General features: G+C 43.4%; 1 protein-coding gene across 1 annotated transcript in view; it reads left to right on the plus strand.

Moving 5' to 3' along the window:
* Positions 1–11,121: 11,121 nt before the first annotated feature.
* Positions 11,122–23,432, plus strand: part of LOC115158076 (thyrotropin receptor-like) — a 36,225-nt gene continuing 23,914 nt past the window's right edge. The window contains exons 1-3 of the mRNA XM_029706624.1: positions 11,122–11,315; positions 19,285–19,356; positions 21,660–21,734. Coding sequence (XP_029562484.1) covers positions 11,122–11,315; positions 19,285–19,356; positions 21,660–21,734 — 341 coding nt within the window. The remainder of the gene's footprint in view (positions 11,316–19,284; positions 19,357–21,659; positions 21,735–23,432) is intronic.

Raw genomic sequence — 23,432 nt, forward strand, 5'->3', positions numbered from 1 at the left:
CAGACACCAAGACATTTTCCACATTTTGTTAGGTTCCTGCCTTATTTTAAAATTCGATTAAATTGTTTTTTCCCTCATCAATCTACACAGAATACCCCATAATGACCAAGCAAAAACAGTTTTTTTTCAAATTTGTGCTAATTTACAAAAAACATGTAAACAGAAATATCACATTTACATAAGTATTCAGACGATTTACTCAGTACTTTGTTGAAGCACCTTTGGCAGTGATTACAACATCAAGTCTTCTTGGGTATGATGCTACAAGCTTGGCACACCTGTATTTGGTGAGTTTCTCCCATTCTTCTCTGCAGATCCTCTCAAGCTCTGTCAGTTTGGATGGGGAGCGTCGCTGCACAGCTATTTTCAGGTCTCTCCAGAGATGTTCGATTGGGTTAAAGTCCGGGCTCTGGCTGGGCCACTCAAGGACATTCAGAAACTTGTCCCGAAGCCACTTCTGCATTGTCTTGGCTGTGTGCTTAGGGTCACTGTCATGTTGGAAGGGGAACCTTCACCCCAGTCCGAGGTCCTGAGCACTCTGGAGCAGGTTTTCATCAAAGATCTCTCTGTACTTTGTTCCGTTCATCTTTCCCTCAAATGGAGTATTGTGTGTAGATTAATGATGAAAAAAAATATTTAATCATTTTTAGAATAAGGCTGTAATGTAACAAAATGTGGAAAAAGTCAAGGGTTCTGAATGCTTTCCAAATGCACTGTATATAAATGTATATACTATATATACACACAACTGTTCAAAAGTTTTGGGTCACTTAGAAATGTCCTTGTTTTTTAAAGAAAAAAAAATGTTGTCCATTAAAATAACACCAAATTGATCAACAAATTGAATATTGTTAATGTTGTAAATTACTATTGTAACTGGAAATGGCTGATTTTTTACAGAATATCTACATAGGCGAACAGAGGCCCATCATCAGCAACCATCACTCCTGTGTTCCAATGGCACGTTGTGTTAGCTAATCCAAGTTTATAATTTTAAGAGGCTAATTGATCATTAGAAAACCCTTTTGCAATTATGTTAAAACAGCAAAAATATTTTGTTCTGATTAAAGAAGCAATAAAACTGGCCTTCTTTAGACTAGTTGAGTATCTGGAGCATCAGCATTTGTGGGTTCGATTACAGACTCAAAATGGCCAGAAACAAATAACTTTCTTCTGAAACTCGTCAGTCTATTCTTGTTCTGAGAAATGAACGCTATTCCATCCAAGAAATTGACAAGAAACTGAAGATCTCATACAACGCTGTGTACTACTCCCTTCAGAGCGCAAACTGGCTCTAACCAGAATAGAAGGAGGAGTGGGAGGCCACGGTGCACAACTGAGCAAGAGGACAAGTACATTGGAGTGTCTAGTTTGAGAAACAGACGTCTCACAAGTCCTCAACTGACAGCTTCATGAAATAGTACTCGCAAAACACCAATCTCAAAGTCGACAGTGAAGAGGCGACTCTGTGATGCTGGCCTTCTAGGCAGAGTTCCTCTGTCCAGTGTCTGTGTTCTTCTGCCCATCTTAATATTTTATTTTCATTGGCCAGTCTGAGATATGTATTTTTCTTTGCATCTCTGCCTAGAAGGCACATTCATGAGATCCCTTTAGGAAGAAAGTACCTCAGCTCTTGTGTGGTGTCTGGTCAGAAAACCTTTGGCTTTGAAAAGGAAGGAAGTTGAATACAGAATACATGACTAAGGAAGAATTCACATGCACACACTTCAAAGCGTTCCAGGGCTCTACAGTGCTAGCATTTTGGGGGAATATGCATCTAAACATGTTGCTGTGCTACCTGGAATTATAATTTGGGAGCACAAGTGCCCCTAAATAAATAAAATAATAATCACCAAGGTAATAATTATTGTAATTTATTCGCTGTCCCACAGCCTCAGTAGAAAGAAAGGAAAAGGGAGAGTTTCTTCAGGACATGAGCTCCAAAGTAGGATTCATATAGGGCCAATTTTAAAAATACATTTTTCTGGTGCTCCTAAACCCTGTATTTTGTAATTGGTGGCAATTATTATTATTAAAAGGAGCAATCTGCAATTACTACATACATTTTTTGACTTATAAATTAATAATATAAACCCATTGATTCCTGAAGAGTATAACTTATAAATGCCCCATGGACTTAGTGCCATGGACTTAGTACCCCATCAGAAGCAAATATATAAAAGACTGTTTTTCCAATGTTTGTAAACAAAATAAATGTAAACAAACACTGTATAGCCTCAAAACATGGCTAAAACTATAACTTTCATATTATGATGGTCAGTCCCTGCATCAATAGTTCTGTCTTCAGCTTTTTACCGAAACAGTGGCGACGATGATGCTTTGTTATCAATTTCAACAGCAGATTGATGCCTTATTGCCTCACATTTTTCAATCTGGTTCTAAATGTATTTGTGTTCTCTTAGATTTTTCAATTTAGGAGCACATATGCTCATTGTAATAAATGTCACTGTAGAGCTCTGCATTTGCACACACACACACACACACACACACACACACACACACACACACACACACACACACACACACACACACACACACACACACACACACACACACACACACACACACACACACACACACACACACACACACACACACACACACCTTAATCTTCTCAATCTCTGATCTCAGCAGTTTGTTCTTGAGGGCCTCCTCAGTTTCCAGGGCCTGAGCATCCTGTCTCATCAGGGAACACACAAAGACACACACATACAGAGTAATGAATGATACATACACACATCCCAGCCTGCAGCACTCTACATGTAGTATGTACCACATTCAAACTACATGAGTCTTTAGGTCAGTTGATAAGCGAACACAGGAGGAGAATATGACTAATGATGTTACAGTAGCTAGCGGCAGGTAGCCTAGTGGTTAGAGCGTTGGGCCAGTAACCAAAAGGTTGCTGGATCGTTTCCCCAAGCTGACAAGGTAAAAATCTGTTGTTCTGCCCGTGAACACAGTAGTTAACCCACTGTTCCCTGGTAGGCTGTCATTGTATATAAGAATTTGTTCTTAACTGACTTGCCTAGTTAAATAAAGGTTACATTCCATCTCCTCTCAAATAGATCTTTGGGTTTCTAATAGGGTTTAGCATCCAATCCCACACACTCCTGTTACTGGTCTGTCCTGTGAAGGCTTAGTGATGTATTACTGGCTTGTAAGACACCGTCCATCATTTCCATCCATTCATATCATCACTCTAAGTAGAGTAGACCCACCGGATTGGAGCCTCAGAATCAAACTAACCAGGACCTCTCCCTTCAGTAGGAAAAGAGATGATTTCCATCTTCATTTCCTCTCCCTTTTTTATTTAGCCTTAATTTGGGTTAAAATTACATTATTTCCCATAGCCCCGAGGGCAGCCTGGATTCTCAATTGAAGAAGCTCCCTGCTCAGTGGATAAAGATACACATGACTTAAACACCTCTCTTGTCACTGCTTCTCTCAGTGGAGAGGAGAGAGGAGGGGATGGCTAGAGTTGAAACTCAGCTAAACGCTGCATCCCGGTGGTAGCTTTCTGAACTGGTCCTAAAGAACAAAATAATCAAATCATCACATGGATAATTGCAAGTGGGATGAGTTGATGTGAGAACAGCTAACGTGGTTTGTGTTAATGATAAGAGCAGTGGTGGAAAAAGCACTTAATTGTAATACTTGAGTAAAAGTAAAGATGCCTTAATAGAAAATGACTCAAGTAAAAGTGAAAGTCACCCAGTGAGTACTTGACTAAAAGTCTAAAAGTATTTGGTTTTAAATATATTTAATTATCAAAAGTAAATGGAATTTCTCAAATGTACTTAAGTATCAAAAGTATAAATCAGTTTCCAATTTCTTATATTAAGCAAACCAGATGGCACAATTTTCTTGTATTTATTGTTGACAGATAGCCAGGGGCACACTCCAACACTCAGACATAATTTACAAACAAAGCATTTGTGTTTAATGAGTCTGCCAGATCAGAGGCAGTAGGGATGACCAGGGATGTTCTCTTGATAAGTGTGTGAATTGGACCATTTTCCTGTCAAAATGTAACTTACTTTTGGGTGTCAGGGAAAATGTATTGGAGTAAAAAGTACATTATTTTCTTTAGGAATGTAGTGAAGTAAAAGTAGGCAAAAATATAAATAGTAAAGTAAAGTACAAAAAAACACTTCAAGTGGTGCTTTAAACTATTTGTACTTAAGTACCATACACCACTGGATAAGAGGGTGAGATGGGGTTAATATTGGAGAACGATGGAGGTGGAGTTGGTGGGACGGTGTGGTGTGGGATGAATGAGGGTTATGTCAGGGAATGTTAGCAGAGGTTTACTGTGTGTGGGTATGTATTAGCTAGCGAGTAGGTGGTGGTGGTGTGAGGGTGATAACTACAATGAAGGTTCCGTTAGAGAAGGGTAGAAGAGGTGGGGTGGGTGTGGGCATGTATTAACCAAAGAGAGAGGGATGGGACTGGGAGAAGTGTCACCTCCTGCAGTTTGTCAGACATGTTCCCACACTGTTCTGGTCGTCTCGCTGACACGCTCTGTCGCTCCGAACTCATCTCCCTCTCAATCTCCTGCAGACACTTCTTCACATGAGGCGACACCTGGAGGGGGGGGGGGGGGGGGGGGGGGTCACTGTAGGTTACAGCACTAAGCTTTCATCTTCAGAGTGCAGCAGCTAAGGTTAGAGTCATGTTTTATGGTAACTTATGTAATGTGGAAGTAAAGTATTTAAAGTGATGTAGATAACTCACTGAGTCCTGTCTCTGAAGTCGACAGCTGCTTTGAGTGATTCTCCATGACTCAGACCTTAGAAAGAGAAAAATAGAAATGAATGAATGAATACACACACAACATATTTACACAGTCTACCTGTTCCTCCTACCTGTTCCTCCTACCTGTTCCTCCTGAGGATCCCTGTCCATGTCATCTCCCAGTCTCAGCTGGTCACTGCGCGGTCTCTGAATGACTGGTGTAGGACGAGGGCCTGAGAAGAAGGTGAGGCGCACAGGGAGTACAATCACTACTTGAAACATCGACAAGGACTGAATAATGCTGTTATAACACAGGCATAACTGTTTTAAACTGTCACTGTGAAAATGGACCCAAAGGGCCCTCTACTGGTTAAAGTATCTAACTGCACTACAATGGTGAGTTGAACGTTTTAAAGATAGCATAGCTTTGACAGGTCTTACATCCTATTCTGGCAGACTGGGGTCTCTGAAGCGGACTGTAGCCGATCTGGCCCTCCTCCTATCTCCTCCTCCAGCAGACTCAGCGCTCCCACAGACCTTCAGGAGAGACGTGGGGTCAAAGCGCTGGCCCTCTACACAAACCTACACAGATATGTAATACACTATGTAACTGTTTTAGAACTGTAGCCCACCACCATCTCTTGACCATCTGACAGAGGAGCAAGGTGTACGGGTACAGTTGCTTATAGTGTTGGACAACTGACTAGATGCTTTTTATAGTGGAGATCAAGTTTATAACTTCCCTGCCTGGGCTGATAAGACAGTGGATTGACCAGTCAGGTGGAACAGAGTAAATAGGCATTTTAACGTCATAGATTTAGCCGGTGGTAACTTGTGGAATAGACACCAGCAGGAATGCGCTTTTAACCAATCAACATTCAGGATTAGACCCACCCATTGTATAAAGCTTCATAGACATTATACATTGTATTGGACAGACATGATTGTTCTCACCTGATCCATAGCCAGCCTCCAGGTCGCTGGTGTGCAGGGTGGAGGCTGACACCCTACGGGCTCCTGAGGACCTACGCAGCCTCTGGCTCCTCCAGATTCTCCTCTTAGCTTAGGGAGAGAGACAGAGAGGGAAGATGAGCTTGAAATGGGTCTAATTGACTCAACAACCAAAAACTCATATCTAAGTTTAGCTTTCTTAATGAACCAGAACATCTTTAGTTATTTCTTCTTTTTTTTGTCAAAGTTAGCTGGCTAACTCATTGATTCTGCTTTGTAGTATACCCCTCTGGGAAGAGAAGACTAGCCTACCTGTAGTGCTTCCCAGTGGGTTCATTTTCTCTGAGATGCCTGCAGCATCAGGACCTGTGCTCACAGTTTGAGGTTTGCATCCCGTCCTCATGACTGTGATCTTGATTTTAGCTCCAAACAGAGGCATGCATTGAAGAAGAATTATGCAGTTCTCTTTTTTATGTTCGATACTCAAACAATTATTCTCTGGTATGTCAACTTCAACTGGCCGCCAAGAAGAGGAAAATAAATTACCGCCGTGTTAATGACGTTGGGAGTTGTAGTTTTTAAACTCTCAGCAGTGATGGAATTATTTTTGAATAAAATGCCTGAGCATTACATTTTCCAAAACTTGCTTCGGGGACATGTATTTTGCACCACTGGGACTACTCTTTCGATTAGAGCACAGGTGTCAAACTCATTCCACAGAGGGCAGAGTGTCTGCGGGTTCTTCGCTCTTCCCTTGCACTTTATTGATGAATTAAGGTCACTAATTAGTAAGGACCTCCCCACACCTGGTTTTCTAGGGCTTAATTGAAAGGAAAAAACCTGCAGAGGCCCTGCAGAGGCCCTCCCTCCTCGCCGCCCGGATGTACTCCAGATTGCGGTGGTCAGTCCAGATGAGTAAAGGGTGTTTAGCCCCCTCAAGCCAGTGTCTCCACGCCTTCAGAGCCTTGACAACAGCCAACAGCTCCCGGTCCCCCACATCATAGTTTCGCTCCGCCGGGCTGAGCTTCTTCGAAAAGAATGCACAGGGGCGGAGCTTTGGTGCCATGCCCGAGCGCTGAGAGAGCACAGCTCCTAATCCCAGCCTCAGACACGTCCACCTCCACTATGAACGCCAAAGAGGGATCCGGATGAGCCAGCACGGGAGCCGAGGTAAACAGAGCCTTCAGGTGACCAAAAGCCCTGTCCGCCTCAGCTGACCACTGCAGCCGCACCGGTCCCCCCTTCAGCAGTGAGGTAATGGGAGCTGCTACCTGACCAAAACCCCCGATAAACCTCCGGTAGTAGTTGGCAAACCCTAGAAACCGCTGCACTTCCTTTACCGTGGTGGGAGTCGGCCAATTACGCATGGCTGAAATGCAGTCACTCTTCATCTCCACCCCTGAAGTGGAAATGCGGTACCCTAGGAAGGAGACGGACTGTTGGAAAAACAGGCATTTCTCAGCCTTGACGTACAGGTCATGCTCCAACAGTCGACCAAGCACCCTGCGCACCAGGGACACATGCTTGGCGCGTGTAGATGAGTATATCAGAATGTCATCAATATACACCACTACACCCTGCCCGTGCAGGTCCCGGAAAATCTCGTCAACAAAGGCCTGGAAGACTGATGGAGCATTCATCAACCCGTACGGCATGACGAGGTACTCATAGTGCCCAGAGGTGGTACTAAATGCCGTCTTCCACTCGTCCCCCTCCCGGATACGCAGCAGGTTGTAAGCGCTCCTGAGATCCAATTTTGTGAAGAAGCGTGCCCCGTGCATTGACTCGATCGCACTGGCAATGAGAGGCAGCGGGTAGCTATACCTCACAGTGATCTGATTGATACCTCGATAGTCAATACACGGGAGCAGACCCCCATCCTTCTTCACAAAAAAGAAACTTGAGGAGGCAGGTGAAGTGGAGGGCCGAATGTATTCCTGCCCCAGGGATTCGGCGACATATGTTTCCATAGCCACCATCTCCTCCTGTGACAGAGGATACACGTCTCTCCTGGGAAGTGCTGCATCTACCAGGAGATTTATTGCACAATCCCTCCGTCGATGAGGTGGTAATTTAGTCGCCGTCTTCTTACAGAAGGCGAGAGCCAAATCGGCATATTCTGAGGGGATGCGCACGGTGGAGACCTGGTCTGGGCTTTCCACCGTAGTCGCACCGATGGAAACCCCCACACACCTCCCTGAGCACTCTCGTGACCACCCCTTGAGAGCCCTCTGTTGCCACGAAATAGTGGGGTCATGACAGGCCAACCAGGGCAGGCCCAGCACCATGGGAAACATAGGAGAATCAATAAGGAAGAGACTGATTCTCTCCTTATGACCCTCCTGCGTAACCATGTCTAGTGGAGCGGTGGCCTCCCTAATCCGCCCTGACCCTAATGGTCAACTATCTAGGGCGTGCACAGGGAAGGGCATATCCACAGAAACAAGAGGGATCCCTAAACTATGGGCAAATGAACGGTCAATAAAATTCACAGCTGCGCCTGAATCTACTAGCGCCTTATGCTGGGAATGAGGGGAAAACTCAGGAAATGAAATAAACACATACATGTGAGCAACAGGGAGCTTTGGGTGAGCCTGGTGCCGATTCACCTGGGGTGACACTGCTGCCTGCTGCCTCGACTCCCTGAGGAACCCCCCCAGCACCGACCAGCAGTATGCCCTCTGCGGCCACAGACGGTGCAGGGAATGGCCCCTCCTCCGGTCGCCCTAAGTGCAGGACCTCCCAGCTCCATGGGCGTCGGAGTGGAGGTGCTGGGGGATGGAACTGACAGGCCCCGATCCGGATGTCCGAGGGCAGTCAGCAGGTTGTCCAGCCGGATGGACAGGTCCACCAGCTGGTCCAATGTGAGGGTGGTGTCTCGGCAGGCCAACTCCCGATGGACGTCCTCGCGCAGACTGCACCGGTAGTGATCAATCAGGGCTCTGCCGTTCCATCCCACGCTGGCGGCCAGGGTCCGGAAGTCCAATGCAAAATCCTGCGCGCTCATCGTCCCCTGCCTTAGGTGAAACAGTCGTTCACCCGCCACTCGACCCTCAGGTGGGTGAACTCTGCGTAATGGTCCAACGCCGCGTCTCCCTCACTCCATACGGCATTGGCCCACTCCAGGGCTTTGCCTGAGAGGCAGGAGACGAGGGTGGACACACTCTCACGTCCCGAAGGAGCCGGGTGGACGGTCACCAGGTAGAGCACCAGCTGGAGTAGAAACCCCTGGCATCCGGCAGCTGTCCCATCATACTCCTTCGGGAGCGCAGGTCGAATCCCGCTGGGACCGGGTGAAGGAGGGGTGGACAGTGGGACCTGCTGTAGTGGGGCTGGTGGAGGTGCTGGAAAACCTCCTCCTCTCTCCCAACGATCCATCGTCTGCAGCACGCGATCCATGGCGGTGCCCAGACGTTGCAACATGGTCGCGTACTGCTGAATGCGCTCCTCCACTGCAACACTGCTCCTGTTGCCTCCATTGTTAAGGTGAGTGATTCTGTAAGGGTCCTGTGTGTAGCTGGTGTAGAGAGTCAGGCGCAAGACAGCAGATATGAGTAGAACAACACCAGGTCTGTAAGGGTCCTGTGTGTAGCTGGTGTAGAGAATCAGGCGCAGGACAGCAGATATGAGTAGAATAACACCAGGTCTGTAAGGGTCCTGTGTGTAGCTGGTGTAGAGAGTCAGGCGCAGGACAGCAGATATGAGTAGAACAACACCAGGTCTGTAAGGGTCCTGTGTGTAGCTGGTGTAGAGAGTCAGGCGCAGGACAGCAGATATGAGTAGAACAACACCAGGTCTGTAAGGGTCCTGTGTGTAGCTGGTGTAGAGAATCAGGCGCAGGACAGCAGATATGAGTAGAACAACACCAGGTCTGTAAGGGTCCTGTGTGTAGCTGGTGTAGAGAGTCAGGCGCAGGACAGCAGATATGAGTAGAACAACACCAGGTCTGTAAGGGTCCTGTGTGTAGCTGGTGTAGAGAATCAGGCGCAGGACAGCAGATATGAGTAGAACAACACCAGGTCTGTAAGGGTCCTGTGTGTAGCTGGTGTAGAGAATCAGGCGCAGGACAGCAGATATGAGTAGAACAACACCAGGTCTGTAAGGGTCCTGTGTGTAGCTGGTGTAGAGAGTCAGGCGCAGGACAGCAGATATGAGTAGAACAACACCAGGTCTGTAAGGGTCCTGTGTGTAGCTGGTGTAGAGAGTCAGGCGCAGGACAGCAGATATGAGTAGAACAACACCAGGTCTGTAAGGGTCCTGTGTGTAGCTGGTGTAGAGAGTCAGGCGCAGGACAGCAGATATGAGTAGAACAACGCCAGGTCTGTAAGGGTCCTGTGTGTAGCTGGTGTAGAGAGTCAGGCGCAGGACAGCAGATATGAGTAGAACAACGCCAGGTCTGTAAGGGTCCTGTGTGTAGCTGGTGTAGAGAGTCAGGGGCAGGACAGCAGATATGAGTAGAACAGCGCCAGGTCTGTAAGGGTCCTGTGTGTAGCTGCTGTAGAGAGTCAGGCGCAGGACAGCAGAATTGACTAATCAACGTACTTTACTGAAAAAGACAATTCTACAAAGTAAACTCACGAGCCCACAAAGACGGACCGAATTACAATAAACAATCACTCACAAACACAACATGGGGAACAGAGGGTTAAATAAATAACAAGCCATTGGTTGAGTGAAGCCAGGTGTGTAAGAGAAAGACAAACAAATGGAAAATGAAAAGTAGATCGGCGGTGGCTAGAAAGCTGGTGACGTCGACCGCCGAACGCCGCCCGAACAGGGAGAGGGACAGTTCGACCCCCCTGCATTACAGCCAAGCTGTCTAGGGGGTTACTGATAATAAAGAATATAAGAAATACAATTTTGACTTTGTTTATTTTATGTAGGGTATTAGGGCTGGTATCTATAGCCTAAAAAATGATTATAACTTGACAATATACTAGTTTAATTGAATAATAATACTGATTAGCAACACATTTCACTGTTAAGCCTATATTTTAAATTGATTAATGATTTTAACGTTGTGTTTTTATATAGCTTTATGATGTTAGGAAGTTGGATTTATAGGATACATTTCATAAAATAGCCTACATTCCATAAACGAGTTGAAGAAAATCCAAAATCTTTCATTCTCCTGCCTGACACAAGAGTGCCTCAGAAGTCCACCGTGAAACTCTACTCCTGAAGCAAGACCACCTCCACACCGCAAAGTATCCCCAAGCATCTCCTCTCACCGCTCTCTCAAACGGTCAGTATTATTGCGCTAGGACAAGTTCATGTGCTGAAGTTTATGACATAAATAAAGTAGCGGGCTTCAACTTCAATTTGCCACGGGCGTCCGGTGAGAAGGAAGCCGTCAGAATCTCAGCGTTATCAATAGGCGCATCATTGGGGATACTTAAAAAAAAAGAAGAGATGACTGAAAACGACAGACACAGCTTGCAGGTGATAACATGGGCGCTGTTTACCCTCGTCACGTTACCGATCGAAACCTTGGTTGACTTCGACTCCTGCCCCACTGTTTGTGATTGCTCAGAACGGAAGACCTACACGATCTCCTGCTTTGACATTGATGTCATTCCCACATTTCCTGCAAGCACAGATACCCTGTAAGTACCTGTTTACTTTAATGTCCCTTTGTTGTATGGATTGATATCGGATTAATGTGTGTGTGTGCGTGCGTGCGTGCGTGCGTGTGATTATTTATTTATTTATAGGCGTTCATTCAGTCGATTGTGATGGCTCTTGTAGGCTATGGGTGATGCTCTCTGTAATGAGTTGATCCTGTAAAGAATCTTGTCTGAGTGAGCCAAGGGCCTCTTTTCTGCCTGTTTATCAGACAGTCTTGGTCCTTGGAGCTTTGAGTGTGTGTGTTTTGATGGAACATTGTGAAAATGTACGAAGATGCTCTGCTAAATGACTAAAATTGAAAAATGTAAATATGCCTACATGCATGATGATGAGAACAGGAAAGGCTATGAAAATGACAGTGTAAAATGTTTTGAAACAGAGGCATCCATTGCCTCTCTTTTTTATGTTCTATACCCAAACAATTCTACAAATGCATATAGACAAAACTAAAACATCATTAATTAACAATTTTAGGCTAAATATTCCAAGTGCACAAATCAGTTTATCTGAATAAGCATTATAAAATGGTATTGTTTGTCATCAGCGCAAACATCTCCTAAATGCTGTGACACTGAACGTCTGTCTGGGCTCGAGGGAGAGAGAGAGCGAGAGAGAGAGAGATAAATAAATATCCCAGAACACAGATCCCAAGATCAGTGGGCTTTGGGTAAAGCGTCAGGATTTGGAGATCTCTGGCACTGGGCGGCGTTTTTAAATGGCACCCTATTCCCTATGCGTGTTACTGTTGACCAGATGGATTTCTGCCAAAAGTAGTGGACTAGACTTATATAAGGAACATTTCGGACACAGCCCTGGTTCTGACCCAGGTGAGAACCAAAGGATGAACAGTAAGAATGTCCAATTGTCATATTTGAGCAAAAGTAAAGAAAATTACTTAATAGAAAATTACTCAACTAAAAATTCAAGTTACCCAGTAAAACACTACTTTAGTAAAAGTCTAAAATATTTTCAAATTCCTTATATTAAGCAAACCAGAAAACACGATTTTCTTTTTTTTTCATTTACGCATCGTCAGGGGCACACTCCAACACTCAGACATCATTTACAAACGAAGCTTGTGTGTTTAGATCAGAGGCAGTAGGGATGACCAAGGATGTTCTCTTGATAAGTGAGTGAATTGGACCATTTTCCGGTCCTGCTAAGCATTCAAAATTGAAGGAGTACTTTTGGGTGTCAGGGAAAATGTATGCAGTAAAAAGTACATTATTTTCATTAGGAATGTAGTGAAGTAAAAGTTGTAAAAAATATTATTAGAAGTACTTTAAAGTATTTTTACTTGAGCACTATACACCACTGTAAAAGTACCATTGTCTGGAGATTCACTCATTAGGAGCAGATGTCACAACACTGAGTAGGAGGACTCTGGTAGGCTTACAGAAAAAGAAATCAACATCGTTTTTTCGGTTGGGAAGGACCTATTCCAGTATGTTCCATTACATAGCAACATGAGGAGTCTGTAAGTTCACATGATGTCCCATGATGTCAGGGTTGCCAACAAAGGACCCTGAGAATTAAGGGGGAATGGGATTTCTTGTGATTTATTTTTTATTTAACCTTTATTTAACTAAGTCAGTTAAGTACGAATTCTTATTTACAATGATGGCCTAGGAACAGTGGGTTAACTGCCTTGTTCAAGGGCAGAACGACTCGGCTCGGGGATTCGATCTAGCGACATTTCAGGTAATGGCCCAATGCTCTAACGACTAGGCTACCTGCCACCCCAAAATGATGGAGAGACTGCCATCAGGTTCTGAGAGTGGTGGATGTTTCAAGACATCCACTATGGGACCCAGAGGGTTTTCTGGTTATATATACAAAAAAGAGAAAATGATGTCACGTGATCAGGTTAAATTCATCATAAATTACTGCTGCATTCTGTACTCTCTCTTGGCCAATAGGGACAGGGGCATCTGTGTATGGGCACGGGTAGGCTTCAGAGAGGGCATGGTGGGTCTACAGCCCTCCTCCGGCTGTGGAGGTTCAACACGTGTGATAATGCACATTCTCCTTCTGTTTGTTCAACCTACTGGGAACATTCCATTGCCCACCCTACAACCGGACCTCCCCCCTCCCTCATCCACCGTCTCTTCTCCCAGGACACCCATCACATGGTATTAGCCCCCAATCAGTGCCCCAATTCATCTGCCCAGACGCATCCGCGATGCCACCGCATTCTTCATCCTCGCATAGTTTGCCCAGCGCCCACCAGGAAACAAAAGAAAAGGAAAAATATCTCCCCAAAATATCTCAAGTCCAAAACAACCCAGCTGGAAATAGCCATCTGGCATCCTGTATTTTAGGGATGTTCTGATAGTTGAGGTGTGAAGGTGTTATACTGTACTGACTGGGGAACAACAGTGGAGCTGAACCCAGCTGACCTGAGCCTAGGGCAAGGTCCCTGTCGCTTTGTGTTAACACAGTGGCTAGATATCTCTCTCTCTGTCTCTTTGTCTCTTTCTCTCTGTGTCTGTCTCTCTCTCTCTCTGTGTGTGTGTGTGTGTGTCTGTGTGTGTGTGTCTGTGTCTGTGTCTGTGTGTGTGTGTGTGTGTGTGTGTGTTTCACAAGCAGACTACCATAGTCCCTGTGCCCAAGAAGTCCAAGGTAACCTGTCTAAATGACCCTCACATCTATATCTTTGAAGGGCCGGTCATGCCTCACATCAACACCATTATACCAGAAACCCTAGACCCACTGCAATTTGCATACCGCCCCAACAGATCCACAGATGGCGCAATCTCTATTGCACTCCACACTGCCCTTTCCTACCTGGAGAAGAGGAACACCTATGTGAGAATGCTATTCATTGACTACTACTCAGCATTCAACACCATACTGGCCTCAAAGATCATCACTAAGCTAATGACCCTGGAACTGAAAACCCTCTGCAACTGGACTTCCTGACGGGCCGCCCCCAGGTGGTGAGGGTAGGCAACAACACATCCGACAAGTTGACTCTCAACACGATGCCCCTCAGGGGTGCGTGTTTAGTCCCCTACTGTACTTCCTGTTCACCCACGACTGCATGGACAAAGAAGCTGATCGTAGAATACAGGAAACGGAGCGCTGAGCACACCCCCATCTACATCGACAGGGCTGTAGTAGAGTGGGTCGAGAGCTTCAACTTCCTCTGTGTCCACATCACTAAGAATCTATCATGGTCTAAACACACCAACACAGTCGTGAAGAAGGCACGACAACACCTCTTCCCCCTCAGAAGGCTGAAAAGATTCAGCACGTGTCCTCACATCCTCAAAATGTTCTACAGATGCACCATTAAGAGCATCCTGACTGGTTGCATCACCGCCTGGTATGGGAACTGCTCGGCATCCGACCGCAAGGCGCTACAGAGAGTAGTGTGTACGGCCCAGTACATCACTGGAGCCGAGCTCCCTGCCATCCAGGACCTCAGAGGAAGGCCCTAAAAATTGTCAAAGATTCCAGCTACCCAAGTCATAGACTCTTCTCTCTGCTAGCGCAAGGCAAGTCTGGATCAACAGGACCCTGAACAGCTTCCACCCCCAAGCCATAAGACTTCTAAATAGTTAGTCTGGGTAGCTATTTGGTTCATTATTTAACTACCTGCATTGACTCTTTTTGAACGAACTGTTTTTGTCTCATCACATATGCTGCTGCTACTCTTTATTATCTATCACTTTATTCCTAGTTTTTTGTACGTATCTACACTACCGGTCAAAAGTTTTAGAACACCTACTCATTCAATGGTTTTTGCAAGGCCTGATTCACACAGTCTCCTCTGAACAGTTGATGTTGAGATGTGTCTGTTACTTGAACTCTGTGAAGCATTTATTTGGGCTGCAATTTCTGAGGCTGGTAACTATACCTCTGCAGCAGAGGTAACTCTGGGTCTTCCATTACTGTGGCGGTCCTCATGAGAGCCAGTTTCATCATAGCGCATGATGGTTTTGCAACTGCACTTGAAAAAACGTTAAAAGTTCTTGACATTTTCTGTGTTGACTGACCTTCATGTCTTAAAATAATGATGTACTGTCATTTCTCTTTGCTTATTTGAGCTGTTCTTGCCATAGTATGGACTTGATCTTTTACCAAATAAGGCTATCTTCTGTGTCCCCCCTACCTTGTCACAACACAACTGAATGGCTCAAATGCATTAAGAAGGAAATCAATTCCACAAATTAACTTTTAAGAAAGCACACCTGTTAATTGAAATGCTTTCCAGGTGACTACCTCATGAAGCTGGTTGAGAAAATGCCAAGAGTGTACAAAGCTGTCATCAAGGGTGACACTTTGAAGAATGTCAAATATAAAATCTATTTTGATTTGTTTAACACTTTTTTTGGTTACTACATGATTCCATGTGTTATTTCATAGTTTTGATGTCTTCACTATTATTCTACAATGTAGAAAATAGTAAAAATAAAGCAAAACCCTTGAATGAGTAGGTGTTCTAAAACTTCTCACCGATAGTGCACCTCAATTACCTCGTACCTCTGGACATCGAGTCGGTACTAGTAACCTGTGTATCAAGTTATCATTACTCATTTTGTATTATTATTATGTGTTTTACTTTTCTATTATTTCTCAATTGTCTGTATTGTTGGGAAGGGCCTGTAAGTAGGCATTTCACTATTAGTCTACACCTGTTGTTTACCAAGCATTTGACAAATAACATTTTATTTGAATGATTGAATGATTTGTTCTCTCTCTCTCTCTGTAGTGCTGCTGGTTACATACACAAGGTTGACATATAAGCTCAGTGTATAAGGACAATAGCAATTTCATATGGCAATTTTCAATATGGCAATTTCATTTCTTGTAGTGCGTACCGTATCTTTGTGAGTGGATATGTAGATGGGTGTGCCAGAGTGGTGTGTGTGTGTGTGTGTGTGTGTGTGTGTGTGTGTGTGTGTGTGTGTGTGTGTGTGTGTGTGTGTGTGTGTGTGTGTGTGTGTGTGCGTGTGTGTGTGTGTGTGTGTGTGTGTGTGTGTGTGTGCTGTAATGGCCCAACAGCGTGATGGTGTATGGTGACAAGGGTCTACTCTGTGTCCCTCTGTTGAATTCATCAAAGAGCTGCCACGTACTACTCTACCATTGACGAATCACCGGACTAACTGCTAGCTCTCAGCTCTGTATTAGCAGTGGTGTAAAGTACTTAATAAGTAAAAATACTTTAAAGTAATATTTAAGTCGTTTTTTTGTGGTATCTGTACTTTACTTTACTATTCATATTTTTGCCTACTTTTACTTCATTACAATCCAAAAGAAAATAATGTACTTTTTACTCCATACATTTTCCCTGACACCCAAAAGTACTCATTACATTTTGAATGCTTAGCAGGATGGGAAAATTCACGCACTTATCAAGACAACATGTCTGGTCATCCCTACTGCCTCTGATCTGGCTGATTGACTAAACACAAAAACTTCCTTTGTAAATGATGTTTGATTGTTGACGTGTGTCCCTGGCTATCCGTGAATTCAAAAAACAAGAAAATGCTGCAGCCTGGTTTGCTTAATATAAGGAATTTTAAATGATTTATACTTTTAATTTTACTATAGATACTCAAGTACATTTTTGCAATAACATTTACTTTTGATACTTAAGTATATTTAAAACCAAATACTTTTAGTTCCATCAATGCGGAGAAATGCAGGTGTTCCGAGCAGACACAGGAAGCAGTTCCATGGAGGATGCTGCCCCATTACTGAGTCAGAAGTCTAAAGTGGATCTCTCCCTTTTCATTGGCTGAAACTTATGCTAGGTCCAACAGCTATCTCAACTACCTCCACTGCGATTAACTATTGCCCTCCCCCCAACAATAACAAAAAACACCTATGAATTGATATTCATAACAATATCACCAGTGGTGATTTCTAGTAATAAACCATTATAACTCAAGCGTTTTTATGTTCCCGCTAGCCCCCAGGCCGTAGATGTACGTTAGCAGGGCCAGACCTTGTTTGGTTTGGCTCAGGGCTGAGAGGTTAGGTCCAGGTCCACTCCTACACACTCAGAAATGGGCGTTTTGTTTTCCCTTCATGTTCCTTTGACAGGGTTTACACCATACACTTCAAAGAGTTATTTCATCCAGACAGCAATGCACTGCATGGAGAGAGAACCTAGTAACCAGAAATATATCCACCTATCAATGTTGGGTCAGAGCTGACCTGGCAGACGCTGTAAATTGATGATTTTGTTCTATTCGATAGCTAATGTGTAATACCAAATTACCAACAATTGTGAAAGCAATGGATAGGCTGTTGAGGGCCTCATACCCTCACTTGCCCTCTCTTTGTCTCCAGTCCATCTCTACAGCTCTCGTTTTTATGGCTTTTTTTTGGAAGGGGGGGGCTAACTCAATATAACAATCACGCTTATTGACTGTGTCCAGCTCGCTAACAATCACCGAAATGAAAGCTAGATTATTTGTTACTTTTAATTCTTACTTTGTTAGGTATTTTTCTTAGCTGCATTGTTGGTTAAGGGCTTGTAGGTAAGCATTTCACTGAAAGGCCTACATCTGTTGTACTCGGCACATGTGACAAATAACATTTTGATTTGATTTAGACAGTCAGGGAGCATTGAAAATCCCCCAAACTTTTGATAGAGGACTATTATTAGCACATTTTCTCGTTGAAGATTGAATACGGCCTCCGGGGCAAAATTAGTTTGACACCCCTGTCCTAGAGGAATCCATGTCTTCAGTTATCGTGGGTCTGCTTTTCAACTCCTAGAGGAATCCATGTCTTCAGTGATCGTGGGTCTGCTTTTCAACTCCTAGAGGAATCCATGTCTTCAGTTATCGTGGGTCTGCTTTTCAACTCCTAGAGGAATCCATGTCTTCAGTTATCGTGGGTCTGCTTTTCAACTCCTAGAGGAATCCATGTCTTCAGTGATCGTGGGTCTGCTTTTCAACTCCTAGAGGAATCCATGTCTTCAGTTATCGTGGGTCTGCTTTTCAACTCCTAGAGGAATCCATGTCTTCAGTTATCGTGGGTCTGCTTTTCAACTCCTAGAGGAATCCATGTCTTCAGTTATCGTGGGTCTGCTTTTCAACTCCTAGAGGAATCCATGTCTTCAGTTATCGTGGGTCTGCTTTTCAACTCCTAGAGGAATCCATGTCTTCAGTTATCGTGGGTCTGCTTTTCAACTCCTAGAGGAATCCATGTCTTCAGTTATCGTGGGTCTGCTTTTCAACTCCTAGAGGAATCCATGTCTTCAGTGATCGTGGGTCTGCTTTTCAACTCCTAGAGGAATCCATGTCTTCAGTGATCGTGGGTCTGCTTTTCAACTCCTAGAGGAATCCATGTCTTCAGTTATCGTGGGTCTGCTTTTCAACTCCTAGAGGAATCCATGTCTTCAGTGATCGTGGGTCTGCTTTTCAACTCCTAGAGGAATCCATGTCTTCAGTTATCGTGGGTCTGCTTTTCAACTCCTAGAGGAATCCATGTCTTCAGTTATCGTGGGTCTGCTTTTCAACTCCTAGAGGAATCCATGTCTTCAGTGATCGTGGGTCTGCTTTTCTACTCCTAGAGGAATCCATGTCTCAGTTATCGTGGGTCTGCTTTTCAACTCTAAGATTTGCAGCATGCACAGTTTACCTTACACACTGTAAGGTGGATGAGTGTCTCCAGGGCAGGCATGTAACCCCTGCACACTGACTGAACTAAACCAGCACAAGGAGACATCAGGATCTCAACATTACATCCAGGGATTTGGATAAATTAGTACAGAATGCATAACTGGCCAAAATGGGTATGTATCTTATCAGTTGTTACAGATATGATGATAGAGACTCTGGAGGAGGAAGGTCCAATGCTTTTCTTATGAATGGGGTTAAAACAACTACATGTTGATCTGTACACTTTACATAAATCTGTAAACTGTACATAAATCTGTAAACTTTATGTTGATCTGTAAACTTAATCCTCTATCTTCTCTTCCAGATGGCTTCTGGAGACGCGTCTGAAATCAGTGCCAGGAGATGTCTTCTCCAACCTGGTAAACATATCAAGGATGTGAGTGAATCACAATCAGCACGATCACACTCACCAGCTTCTCGTTAAAGTCCTAAGGCTTTGTATTTAAATTCCAGTGAACCACACAATCATCAGGATGATACACTTGTTTCTCACTGTTATTCCCTACCTTTGGCTCTCACTTCTGCTCTTCTCTTTCTCTCTCTAGTTCTCTTCTCTCTTCCCCCCTCTCTCTCTCTCGCTTCTCTCCCCCCTCTCTTCTCTCTTCCCCACCTCTCTCTTCTCTCTCTCGCTCCTCTCTTCCCCTCTCTCTTCTGTCTTCACCACTCTCTATCTCTCCTCTCTTCCCCTCTTTCCTCTCTTCCCTCTCTTCCCTACTCTTTCTATCTCTCTCTTTTCTCTTCTCTCTTTCGCTCTCTCCTCTCTCTCTCTCTTCCCCCTCTCTCTCTCTCTCTTCTCTCTTCCCCCCTATCTCTCTCGTCCCTTTCCTTTTTCATCATCAGTATGATCACATGTTTCTTGTTAAAGCCACAAAGCTCTATAAAGCTATATTTAAATTCCAGCGACTTACTAAACCACCTGTTGCATGTCTCTTATTCTCCAGAGGGGGAAAAACATCAGTTCCAAGCCTCTCTCTCTCACTCTCTCCGTCTGATCTGTTTTCTGTTTGGTATCACTGCTGTCTGCTAATCACAGTTAATGCCATCCTAGAATAGGAATGTCGGCATTCCCACCGCAAGGGCCTAGGCATCAGCAAGGTATTCCAGTAGAGCTGTTCTATGGATTGGTGCTTTTTTAGGATTTTAGTTTTTGGTCAAAAAAGACTGTAAAATCAACAGAAATTCAGCTGAAAATAATTTTGGACATCTGTTCCCAAGTATGAAAAAAATATACAATAATAGACAGTGTCTGAATTTAATCAAAGTATGTAATTGAAAATAACAATAATTTCAATCTCTTTTTTTGGGCTTAGTTGTGGTCATTTTGCAGTGTACACATTTTTATCATTACAGTATGTTCCGGCCGCGGCTGAATCTAGTTGCCTACCACTGGTTTAGTTATTGTGGTAAAATATACACTAGGTACATAAACGTGGAAAGGGGCATCAACAAGCTAAAACGCAAGATGAAAATGAGAAACCAAGTCATTTTTTAGACACTTATTCTGAAAATAAACATTCTGCCAAGCCTTGATCTCAGCCTGTGAGGCCAATGGCAATGTCCAAGTCAGCTATGAGGAAAGAGAGAGAAAGCGAAGAGTATTATTTTCTTCTACCTCAGCCAGTACATAGTAGCCTGGTGCTTCTATATTGGAAAATAGAATACTGTAATTGAGACACTTTTTCATCTGTAATCAGTTTTTGAGATCAACCCCCTTAATTAGGGAGCAGTGAAATATCATTGATTAGCTACTATCTACTATACTATAGTCTACTGAACTTTAAACACTAAGCCTGCTTCCTCCCAGTGAACAGACTCATTCCATTTATCATATAGATTCAGTCCAAGTCTCTGTTTATTTTATATGCCATTAAATCACGCTAACTACACACTAGTTACTCAGTAATAACAAATGAAACTGATACTGATGACTAAGGTGAAAATGTTGCATACTGTACATACCTGTTAATTGATTGTATTTAGAGGCTATGTGAGAGGTGGGTAGTTGAGTAGATTGGACATTAGAATGGCGTCAACAGACAGTAGATTGGACATTAGAATGGAGTCAACAGACAGTAGATTGGACATTAGAATGGAGTCAACAGACTGTAGATTGGACATGTGTGGCCATTAGAATGGAGTCAACAGACAGTAGATTGGACATTAGAATGGAGTCAACAGACAGTAGATTGGACATTAGAATGGAATCAACAGACAGTAGATTGGACATTAGAATGGAGTCAACAGACAGTAGATTGGACATTAGAATGGAGTCAACAGACAGTAGATTGGACATTAGAATGGAATCAACAGACAGTAGATTGGACATTAGAATGGAGTCAACAGACAGTAGATTGGACATTAGAATGGAATCAACAGACAGTAGATTGGACATTAGAATGGAATCAACAGACAGTAGATTGGACATTAGAATGGAATCAACAGACAGTAGATTGGACATTAGAATGGAATCAACAGACAGTAGATTGGACATTAGAATGGAGTCAACAGACAGTAGATTGGACATTAGAATGGAGTCAACAGACAGTAGATTGGACATTAGAATGGAGTCAACAGACTGTAGATTGGACATTAGAATGGAATCAACAGACAGTAGATTGGACATTAGAATGGAATCAACAGACAGTAGATTGGCCATATTAAAGTATTGGTTTTTTTCAGATATATATCAGTGGATCTGACGCTGAAGAGGCTGGAGAGGCATTCATTCTATAACCTGAAGAAAATCACCCACATGTGAGTGACTTACTAATGTAATATAGGCCATTTAGCAGATGCTTTGATCCAAAGTGTCTAAAGTTATGCGTGCATACATTTTTACGTATTGGTTGCCCCAAGAAACGAACCCACAATCCTGGTGTTGCAAGCGCCATGCTCTACCAACTATGCTCTAACAACTGAGTCATACAGGACCACCATTACCAACTGGTAAATTCTCTTGATTTCCATTACTGGCTATAACATGAAGTGTATTTCCCCTTGACAAAATGCCAGTTTGTAGGCATTTGAGTATAGTTGTGTCAACTAAATTATTATTAAGTAACTGGTTCCACAGACTTGTTTTAGTAAACGCAACTTTTCGGTCAAAGTGTTACCAGGACTTTACATTTTTAGTTGTCCCAAACTTTCAGTCAACTTAAAATGTGTTCGCTCAATTAGGCTCATGCTCATTCAACTAGAAAGTATTATTTATGACATCTTACCTATAAAAAAAAGGATTTGAAACTAATTACACACACAGCACTTTTAACATACAACTTCACATACATGATTACATTTAGCATGTTAATTGAAACAGTTATTATTATTCAACATGCCCTCACCTGGGTTTTGTACTCACAATCTCTTGAGTGATGTCAGTCTGATCTTCCTGCTACATGTTAATTATCAATAATCTGACAATTCTATGTTCATCAATGGTTTAATTGATTTATTTAAGCAATTTTTGTTTTTTCTGTATAATTGTCTGATGTTGACAGGGAATATTACTCTGCTTTAATGTTACTCCTTGATAAATCAAATAGTTTTTCTTGACTACTTTTAACGGAGTTGAGATTTATTTCGAAGAGCAAAGTGTAGCAATACGGCTGAAATCAGTTTTAGAGACTGACATGGTGGCATAGCAGGAAGATTAGAATGCTGTAAACCACGAGGTTGTGAGTTCAAATCTCAGGACATCTTGAATACTAATTACTGTATAAATGAATATGCACAATGTCAATGTGTGTCAAATATGTAAATTGAAATCTTTGTGTGTTAAAAGCAGTGTGTCTTTAACTAGTTCCACAGCCATGTTGGTGGGGTAAATGCCAAAATAATCATTTCTACTTCAATGAACATATCAGACAAATTGAGCAAGAACAAGTTTGGGCCGACACATTTTTTTATTCAGTTAACACTGACCGAAAAGTTGAGAAAGAAAAGGATGTGGAACCAGTTACTTCGAACTTCCTGGCGTTGACAATGTCACGGATCCCTCTGGAACTGTGTCATTGCGCACACCTGGTCCCCATTCCCACTGATTGTATTTGTATAAGTGTGCCCTTTGTTTCACCATTGGGCTGTCGGTTATTGTTCCAATGTCCGTTGGTCGTGTGAGTACCTGTGCTGTGTTTTGGCTTTCGTGCCATTGTGGAGTGCACAGATGATTACAGGTCTCGTCCCGTGTGATAATCATTGTGCGCTAGTGTTATTTATTTATTCAAGGTTCTCCTCGCTCTTTTGGTTTGGGGTTCAACCCTGTGTTTTGTATACGTGTTTGGTCTTCGTCTGCATGCCTTTACATGGCACCCTGTAATTTGGGAAAATAAAAACCCCTATTGCGCATTCCTGCACCTGTCGCCCGATCCCTTCATACCAGCGTGACAGACAACTTAGATGGAAAGCTACTGAGGATGATAGCTGACTCTATAGCCACTCCTATCTGTCATATCT

Source organism: Salmo trutta, chromosome 1, assembly GCF_901001165.1.
Source record: "Salmo trutta chromosome 1, fSalTru1.1, whole genome shotgun sequence".
Lineage (NCBI taxonomy): Eukaryota > Metazoa > Chordata > Actinopteri > Salmoniformes > Salmonidae > Salmo > Salmo trutta.